Source organism: Oncorhynchus clarkii, chromosome 26 (assembly GCF_045791955.1).
Source record: "Oncorhynchus clarkii lewisi isolate Uvic-CL-2024 chromosome 26, UVic_Ocla_1.0, whole genome shotgun sequence".
NCBI lineage: Eukaryota > Metazoa > Chordata > Actinopteri > Salmoniformes > Salmonidae > Oncorhynchus > Oncorhynchus clarkii.
The window spans coordinates 50581360-50591359 of NC_092172.1; the positions used below are offsets into that span (position 1 = coordinate 50581360).

A 10000-nucleotide genomic window follows, 5' to 3' on the forward strand; every position below is an offset into this window, starting at 1 on the left:
TGAAAGACTCCCCAATATGTCTGGTTCAGAGGATCCTCTTCTGAAAGAGACTGTTCTCCCAGTCAGATATTCAGCTGAAAGACCGCCCAATATGTCTGGTTCAGAGGATCCTCTTCTGAAAGAGACTGTTCTCCCAGTCTGATATTCAGCTGAAAGACCGCCCCAATATGTCTGGTTCAGAGGAACCTCTTCTGAAAGAGACTGTTCTCCCAGACTGATATTCAGCTGAAAGACTCCCCAATATGTCTGGTTCAGAGGATCCTCTTCTGAAAGAGACTGTTCTCCCAGTCTGATATTCAGCTGAAAGACTCCCCAATATGTCTGGTTCAGAGGATCCTCTTCTGAAAGAGACTGTTCTCCCAGTCTGATATTCAGCTGAAAGACTCCCCAATATGTCTGGTTCAGAGGATCCTCTTCTGAAAGAGACTGTTCTCCCAGTCTGATATTCAGCTGAAAGACTCCCCAATATGTCTGGTTCAGAGGAACCTCTTCTGAAAGAGACTGTTCTCCCAGTCTGATATTCAGCTGAAAGACTCCCCAATATGTCTGGTTCAGAGGATCCTCTTCTGAAAGAGACTGTTCTCCCAGTCAGGTATTCAGCTGAAAGACTCCCCAATATGTCTGGTTCAGAGGATCCTCTTCTGAAAGAGACTGTTCTCCCAGTCTGATATTCAGCTGAAAGACTCCCCAATATGTCTGGTTCAGAGGATCCTCTTCTGAAAGAGACTGTTCTCCCAGTCTGATATTCAGCTGTAGTTGGTCCTGTATCAATGTCCTGGACTGGTCATTCAGACAGTCTATAGACAGTCTTCTGTTGGTCGTCATGAACTCTCAATGTCCTGTTGTTGATGGTACTGAGAGATGGATTCTGGGTAGTTAAATTAGATGAATTCTGGTTAGTTAAATGGGATGGATTCTGGGTAGTTAAATGGGATGGATTCTGGGTAGTTAAATGAGATGGATTCTGGGTAGTTAAATGAGATGGATTCTGGGTAGTTAAATGAGATGGATTCTGGGTAGTTAAATGAGATGGATTCTGTGTGAGTTAAATGCGATGGATTCTGGGTAGTTAAATGAGATGGATTCTGGGTAGTTAAATGAGATGGATTCTGGGTGGTTAAATGAGATGGATTCTGGGTAGTTTAATGAGATGTATTCTGGGTAGTTTAATGAGATGGATTCTGGGTAGTTTAATGAGATGGATTAATTTATTGGAGGTGTTAACTTGTCAAGACTAAGCATGTCTTTCTCATCAGCGTTACAGAGATTAGACAGCTTGTTAGAGCTCATTAAGGAGCTGTGTGTGTGTGTGTGTGTGTGTGTGTTCTGCTGCTATAGTATAGACAGGGGTCGTGACTGGTCAGACCTCCCAGCTCCTCCACACATCTCTCTGTTGTTTACAGAGCGGAGAGGGCTTCTCTCCTGACCCCTCACCTCTTCATACCTCTCTCTCTGTCCACCATCCTCACCCTGAGAGGAGAGGAGTCTGTCTCTGTCCACCATCCTCACCCTGAGAGGAGAGGAGTCTGTCTCTGTCCACCATCCTCACCCTGAGAGGAGAGGAGTCTGTCTCTGTCCACCATCCTCACCCTGAGAAGAGAGGAGTCCCTCTCTGTCCACCATCCTCACCCTGAGAGGAGAGGAGTCCCTCTCTGTCCACCATCCTCACCCTGAGAGGAGAGGAGTCCCTCTCTGTCCACCATCCTCACCCTGAGAGGAGAGGAGTCTGTCTCTGTCCACCATCCTCACCCTGAGAAGAGAGGAGTCCCTCTCTGTCCACCATCCTCACCCTGAGAGGAGAGGAGTCCCTCTCTGTCCACCATCCTCACCCTGAGAGGAGAGGAGTCCCTCTCTGTCCACCATCCTCACACTGAGAGGAGAGGAGTCTTTCAGTCTGTGTGTCAGTTCAGTCTCTTTAAAGAGTTCCTCGTCTCCTGTCTAACATGTGTGAAGACCAGGCCCATTGTGGACTAGAGCCACTGAGCTGTGTTGAGGTGACTAGTACTGGCCTGAGGCCTGTTGAGGTGACTAGTACAGGCCTGAGGCCTGTTGTGGTGACTAGTATGGGCCTGAGGCCTGTTGAGGTGACTAGTATGGGCCTGAGGCCTGTTGAGGTGACTAGTACAGGCCTGAGGCCTGTTGTGGTGACTAGTACTGGCCTGAGGCCTGTTGAGGTGACTAGTACTGGCCTGAGGCCTGTTGAGGTGACTAGTACTCAACAGAGAGAGGAGAGAAGGAGAGAAGAGAGAGAAGGAGAGAGAGGAGAGAGAAGGAGAGAGAGGAGAGAGAGAGAGAGAGAGAGAGAGGAGAGAGAAGGAGAGAACGGCGAGAGAAGGAGAGAGGAGAGAGAGAGAGGAGAGAGAAGGAGAGAGCCTGAGGCCTGTTGAGGTGACTAGTATGGGCCTGAGGCCTGTTGAGGTGACTAGTATGGGCCTGAGGCCTGTTGAGGTGACTAGTACAGGCCTGAGGCCTGTTGAGGTGACTAGTACAGGCCTGAGGCCTGTTGAGGTGACTAGTACTGGCCTGAGGCCTGTTGAGGTGACTAGTACTGGTCTGAGGCCTGTTGAGGTGACTAGTACTGGCCTGAGGCCTGTTGAGGTGACTAGTACAGGCCTGAGCTGTGTTGCTGTGACTAGTCTCTCTCTCTCTTTCTCTTTCTCTTTCTCTCTCTCTCTCTCCCTCTCTCCTCCCCCCCTTAGTTTAACACACTGACTGTAATTATCTAGATATGAGTGTCTGCTAAATGACCAACATGTGAAATGTATCAGGAGACTGGCTTGTTGTTCCTTCTCTCTCCAGGCGTATCAATTTGGAACATTCAAGACAACTACTGATTAACTCTCTCCTCTTTCCTCCTCTCTCCTTCTCTCTCTCCTCTTTCCTCCTCTCTCCCCTCTTTCCTCCTCTCTCCTTCTCTCGCCGCTCTCTCCTTCTCTCTCTCCTCTCTCCTTCTCTCTCTCCTTCCTCTCTCCTTATCTCTCCTCTCTCTCCTCCTCTCTCATTCTCTCTCTCCTCTTTCCTCCTCTCTCCCCTCTTTCCTCCTCTCTCCTTCTCTCGCCATTCTCTCCTTCTCTCTCTCCTCTCTCCTTCTCTCTCTCCTTCCTCTCTCCTTATCTCTCCTCTCTCTCCTCCTCTCTCATTCTCTCTCTCCTCTTTCCTCCTCTCTCCCCTCTCTCCTCTCTCTCCTTCTCTCTCCTTCTCTCTCTCCTTCTCTCTCTCTCTCCTCTCTCCTTCTCTCTCCTTCTCTCGCCGCTCTCTCCTTCTCTCTCCTCTCTCTCTCTCCTCTCTCCTTCTCTCGCCGCTCTCTCCTTCTCTCTCCTCTCTCTCTCTCTCTCTCTCTCCTCTCTCTCCTTCTCTCTCCTCTCTCTCCTTCTCTCTCTTCTCTCCTTCTCGCTCTCCTCTCTCTCATTCTCTCTCCTCTCCTCCTCTCTCCAGGCGTATGAGTGGGCGTTGGAGGGGATGCGTCACCTGGCCAGCATCAGCATGGAGGACTGCACGGTGCCCGACAAGAGCCAGGGGGTGATCAGCTGTCTGGAGGGGTACCGCCGGCAGCACCCCCCGATCCCCGACCCCCGCTTCCAGGAGATGAAGGAGCTGGCTGGGGAGATGAAGAGCGAGCAGGGCCTCAAACAGTGGAAGTTCGCCTGGTCCAAGTGCCAGGAGACCAAGCAGATGTTTGAGAAGAAGCTGGAGGCCGCTCTGAGGACGAGGCGAGCCCTGCCCACGGGAGAGTCACCCGGGTCAGGTACAGCGGGTGCAGGGAAGGACGGCGGGGTAGGAGACACCACCCCCAGACGTTACTCTGACGTTAACAACGACGTGGGACAGGAGAGGAGCCGCAGCGTGTCACACGCCTGTAGAAAGGCCTTTAGTGGGGTATGGGGGGTCAGAGAGAGGCTGTCCTCCACCTCCAGCGCTGCCTCAGCTCAGTCGGCCTGCAGCCTCAGACAGGAGACACCCCTAACCTCCTCTCCCTACGGTCTGGTGCACAGGCTCCCCCTCACCCCCCTCTCCACCCAGCTCCTCACCCGTAGCACCTCCTCCGAGGAGTCGTCCCACGGGGTTCGTATTGAAGCGCAGGGCCGTAGCTCCTCCTGTTCCTCCTCCCCCTCCCTGACCCCCCTGGAGCCGAGCTCCGCCCCTAACCCTGCTCGCCGGCCCCCGCTCCGCAAGACCCAGAGCTTCGACTGCCAGAGCCCCGCCCCCGCCTCCCCTGACTCCTCCCGCTATGGGACCTGTCAGCGTACGCTGAGCGAGCCGGCCCGGCGCGGCCACACTGGGGTGTTTATTAAAGGCCTGGAGGTCAGTAGTAGGGAGGTGGCTGAGCGACCCTACTCCCCCAGAATGACGCCTCCTGGCTGGGCAGCGGGAGAGGCACTGAGGACCCCCTCCATCAGCACTACCAGTAGTCCTGTACCAGAGACCCGTGCCAAGGGCAGGTGGGTACCTGGCTAGTCAAGCTACCACACACACACACACACACACACACACACACACAGAGCGAGCTTGTCTGTCTGTCTGTCTGTCTGTCTTTTTGTCTGTCTGTCTGTCTGTCTGTCTGTCTGTCTGTCTGTCATGTTTCCCAGTGTAGTGTTACAGGGACAGATGGGTTTTAGTCTAGCTACCACTACTCTAGTGTGTGTGTGTGTGTGTGTGTGTGTGTGTGTGTGTGTGTGTGTGTAAAAGGCTCTGTGTGTGGCCGTGTGGAGGCTGGGCCTGATGCCGAGAGGCTGTAACCAGAGAACCTATCACACTGTTCACAGACCCCAACCCCACACTGAGTGGTACAGAACCCCCTGAACTGACACACTGGAGGGAGGGAGGGAGGTGAACTGATGGAAGGAGAGAGAGAGGGAGGTGAACTGAGGGAGAGAAGGAGGGAGGGAGGGAGGGAGGTGAACTGATGGAGGGAGAGAGGGAGGGAGGTGAACTGAGGGAGAAAAGGAGGGAGGGAGAGAGAGAGAGAGGGAGAGAAGGAGGGAGGGAGGGAGGGAGAGAGAGTGGGAGGGAGGTGAACTGAGGGAGAGAGGGAGGGAGAGAGGGAGGGAGAGAGAGGGAGGGAGAGAAGGAGGGAGTGAGGGAGGGAGGTGAACTGAGGGAGAGAAGGAGGGAGGGAGGTGAACTGAGGGAGAGAAGGAAGGAAGGAGGGAGGGAGGTGAACTAAGGGAGAGAAGGAGGGAGGGAGGGAGAGGGAGAGAGAGAGGGACTGAGGACCACTAGGACATGTTGAGACAGCGAGCTGGGGACTGAGGACCACTGACATGTTGAGACAGGTAGCTGGGGACTGTGGACCACTAGGACATGTTGAGACAGATAGCTGGGGACTGAGGACCACTAGGACATGTTGAGACAGGTAGCTGGGGACTGAGGACCACTAGGACATGTTGAGACAGGTAGCTGGGGACTGAGGACCACTAGGACATGTTGAGACAGGTAGCTGGGGACTGAGGACCACTAGGACATGTTGAGACAGCTAGCTGGGGACTGAGGACCACTAGGACATGTTGAGACAGCTAGCTGGGGACTGAGGACCACTAGGACATGTTGAGACAGGTAGCTGGGGACTGATGACCACTAGGACATGTTGAGACAGGTAGCTGGGGACTGATGACCACTAGGACATGTTGAGACAGGTAGCTGGGGACTGAGGACCACTAGGACATGTTGAGACAGCTAGCTGGGGACTGAGGACCACTAGGACATGTTGAGACAGGTAGCTGGGGACTGATGACCACTAGGACATGTTGAGACAGGTAGCTGGGGACTGAGGACCACTAGGACATGTTGAGACAGGTAGCTGGGGACTGAGGACCACTAGGACATGTTGAGACAGGTAGCTGGGGACTGAGGACCACTAGGACATGTTGAGACAGGTAGCTGGGGACTGAGGACCACTAGGACATGTTGAGACAGGTAGCTGGGGACTGAGAACCACTGACATGTTGAGACAGGTAGCTGGGGACTGAGGACCACTAGGACATGTTGAGACAGCTAGCTGGGGACTGAGGACCACTAGGACATGTTGAGACAGCTAGCTGGGGACTGAGGACCACTAGGACATGTTGAGACAGGTAGCTGGGGACTGAGGACCACTAGGACATGTTGAGACAGGTAGCTGGGGACTGAGGACCACACTGACATGTTGAGACAGGTAGCTGGGGACTGAGGACCACTAGGACATGTTGAGACAGGTAGCTGGGGACTGAGGACCACTAGGACATGTTGAGACAGGTAGCTTGGGACTGAGGACCACTAGGACATGTTGAGACAGGTAGCTGGGGACTGAGGACCACTAGGACATGTTGAGACAGATAGCTGGGGACTGAGGACCACTAGGACATGTTGAGACAGGTAGCTGGGGAATGAGGACCACTAGGACATGTTGAGACAGGTAGCTGGGGACTGAGGACCACTAGGACATGTTGAGACAGGTAGCTGGGGACTGAGGACCACTAGGACATGTTGAGACAGGTAGCTGGGGACTGATGACCACTAGGACATGTTGAGACAGGTAGCTGGGGACTGAGGACCACTAGGACATGTTGAGACAGGTAGCTGGGGACTGAGGACCACTAGGACATGTTGAGACAGGTAGCTGGGGACTGAGGACCACTAGGACATGTTGAGACAGGTAGCTGGGGACTGATGACCACTAGGACATGTTGAGACAGGTAGCTGGGGACTGATGACCACTAGGACATGTTGAGACAGGTAGCTGGGGACTGAGGACCACTAGGACATGTTGAGACAGGTAGCTGGGGACTGAGGACCACTAGGACATGTTGAGACAGCTAGCTGGGGACTGAGGACCACTAGGACATGTTGAGACAGGTAGCTTAACAATCATCTCAGGTAGTCTTAACAGTCAGCTCCTCTCGCCACAGGAAACTGACCAGTCTTAACAGTCCTCTCCTCCTCTCTCTCCCTCCACAGTAAACTGACCAGTCTTAACAGTCCTCCCCTCCTCTCTCTCCCTCCACAGTAAACTGACCAGTCTTAACAGTCCTCTCCTCCTCTCTCTCCCTCCACAGTAAACTGACCAGTCTTAACAGTCCTCTCTCTCCCTCCACAGTAAACTGACCAGTCTTAACAGTCCTCTCTCTCCCTCCACAGTAAACTGACCAGTCTTAACAGTCCTCTCCTCCTCTCTCTCCCTCCACAGTAAACTGACCAGTCTAACAGTCCTCTCCTCTCGCCACAGTAAACTGACTAGTCTTAACAGTCCTCTCCTCCTCTCTCTCCCTCCACAGTAAACTGACCAGTCTTAACAGTCCTCTCCTCCTTCCACAGTAAACTGACCAGTCTTAACAGTCCTCTCCTCCTCTCTCTCCCTCCACAGTAAACTGACCAGTCTAACAGTCCTCTCCTCCTCTCCTCCCCCCACAGTAAACTGACCAGTCTTAACAGTCCTCTCCTCCCTCCACAGTAAACTGACCAGTCTTAACAGTCCTCTCCTCCTCGCTCTCCCTCCACAGTAAACTGACCAGTCTTAACAGTCCTCTCCTCCCTCCACAGTAAACTGACCAGTCTTAACAGTCCTCTCCTCCCTCCACAGTAAACTGACCAGTCTTAACAGTCCTCTCTCTCCCTCCACAGTAAACTGACCAGTCTTAACAGTCCTCTCTCTCCCTCCGCAGTAAACTGACCAGTCTTAACAGTCCTCTCCTCCCTCCACAGTAAACTGACCAGTCTTAACAGTCCTCTCCTCCCTCCACAGTAAACTGACCAGTCTTAACAGTCCCCTCTCTCCCTCCACAGTAAACTGACCAGTCTTAACAGTCCTCTCCTCTCGCCACAGTAAGCTGCGTCACATCGTGGATGAGATGGTGACCACGGAGAGGGAGTACGTGCGTTCCCTCCGGTACATCATCGAGCACTACTTCCCCGAGATGGAGAGAGGAGACCTCCCGCAGGACCTCAGGGGAAAACGCAGCGTCATCTTCGGGAACCTGGAGAAGCTTATGGACTTCCACAGCCAGTACTTCCTCAAGGAGTTGGAGAGCTGCTGCAACCACCCTCTGAGGGTGTCACACTGCTTCCTACGACACGTAAGAGACCTCTTCATACCTCTTACTCTATAGCCGAATGACAATATGTTCCTCAAACGGTAGAGGATATCCACTTCTGTTACAGCCGAATGACGAAGTATTCCTGAGGTAACATTACTAAGGTAACATTACTGAGGTAACATTACTGAGGTAGCATTACTGAGGTAACATTACTGAGGTAGCATTACTGAGGTAACATTACTGATGATTACATTACTGAGGTAACATTACTGATGATTACATTACTGAGGTAACATTACTGAGGTAACATTACTGAGGTAACATTACTGAGGTAACATTACTGATGATTACATTACTGAGGTAACATTACTGAGGTAGCATTACTGAGGTAGCATTACTGATGATTACATTACTGAGGTAACATTACTGAGGTAGCATTACTGAGGTAACATTACTGAGGTAGCATTACTGAGGTAACATTACTGAGGTAACATTACTGATGATTACATTACTGAGGTAACATTACTGAGGTAACATTACTGAGGTAACATTACTGATGATTACATTACTGAGGTAGCATTACTGAGGTAACATTACTGAGGTAACATTACTGATGATTACATTACTGAGGTAACATTACTGAGGTAGCATTACTGAGGTAACATTACTGAGGTAACATTACTGATGATTACATTACTGAGGTAACATTACTGATGATTACATTACTGAGGTAGCATTACTGAGGTAACATTACTGATGATTACATTACTGAGGTAACATTACTGATGATTACATTACTGAGGTAACATTACTGAGGTAACATTACTGATGATTACATTACTGAGGTAACATTACTGAGGTAGCATTACTGAGGTAACATTACTGAGGTAACATTACTGAGGTAACATTACTGATGATTACATTACTGAGGTAACATTACTGAGGTAGCATTACTGAGGTAACATTACTGAGGTAACATTACTGATGATTACATTACTGAGGTAACATTACTGATGATTACATTACTGAGGTAACATTACTGAGGTAACATTACTGAGGTAACATTACTGAGGTAGCATTACTGAGGTAACATTACTGATGATTACATTACTGAGGTAACATTACTGAGGTAACATTAATGAGGTAACATTACTGGTGATTACATTACTGAGGTAACATTACTGAGGTAACATTACTGAGGTAACATTACTGAGGTAACATTACTGAAGTAACATTACCGAGGTAACATTACTGAGGTAACCACCCCCTTTAGTCTTAGTGTTTCCTGCGCCTCTAGACATCTACAGTATACTATATCCTAATGATGACGATGTGTTCCTGAGGTTCCTTGGTCCAGTACGTTTAACTGGTCGGCCCTGGTATCTAGCTGCTCGTTAACCTCGAGGCAGGATTTTGGCTTTAGGGAGGCGCTTTCACCTTCAAAGACCAACCCAGCTGTGAAAATACTGAACTCTACTAATCTCTCTAGCAGGTTCCATGTTGTCACAACCCTGTTTCCCTCACACACACACACACACACACACACACACACACACACACATATTCTGTTCTCTCTCTCTACCTTCATACCTGTGGTCGTTCTCAGACCCCTTGGTTTAATTTAAACATCCTGATTTTCCACCCTTCAAACAGCAGCTGGAGACGTAGTCCTCTCTACCAGGCTTATAGCAGGGAGATGTAGTCCTCTCTACCAGGCTTATAACAGGGAGATGTAGTCCTCTCTACCAGGCTTATAACAGGGAGATGTAGTCCTCTCTCCCAGGCTTATAACAGGGAGACGTAGTCCTCTCTACCAGGCTTATAACAGGGAGATGTAGTCCTCTCTACCAGGCTTATAGCAGGGAGATGTAGTCCTCTCTACCAGGCTTATAACAGGGAGATGTAGTCCTCTACCAGGCTTATAACAGGGAGATGTAGTCCTCTCTCCCAGGCTTATAACAGGGAGATGTAGTCCTCTCTACCAGGCTTAT

General features: G+C 50.8%; 1 protein-coding gene across 1 annotated transcript in view; it reads left to right on the plus strand.

Moving 5' to 3' along the window:
• The first annotated feature begins 2397 nt into the window (after positions 1-2397).
• Positions 2398-10000, plus strand: part of LOC139384648 (puratrophin-1-like) — a 26491-nt gene continuing 18888 nt past the window's right edge. The window contains exons 1-3 of the mRNA XM_071129462.1: positions 2398-2538; positions 3436-4439; positions 7799-8048. Coding sequence (XP_070985563.1) covers positions 2398-2538; positions 3436-4439; positions 7799-8048 — 1395 coding nt within the window. The remainder of the gene's footprint in view (positions 2539-3435; positions 4440-7798; positions 8049-10000) is intronic.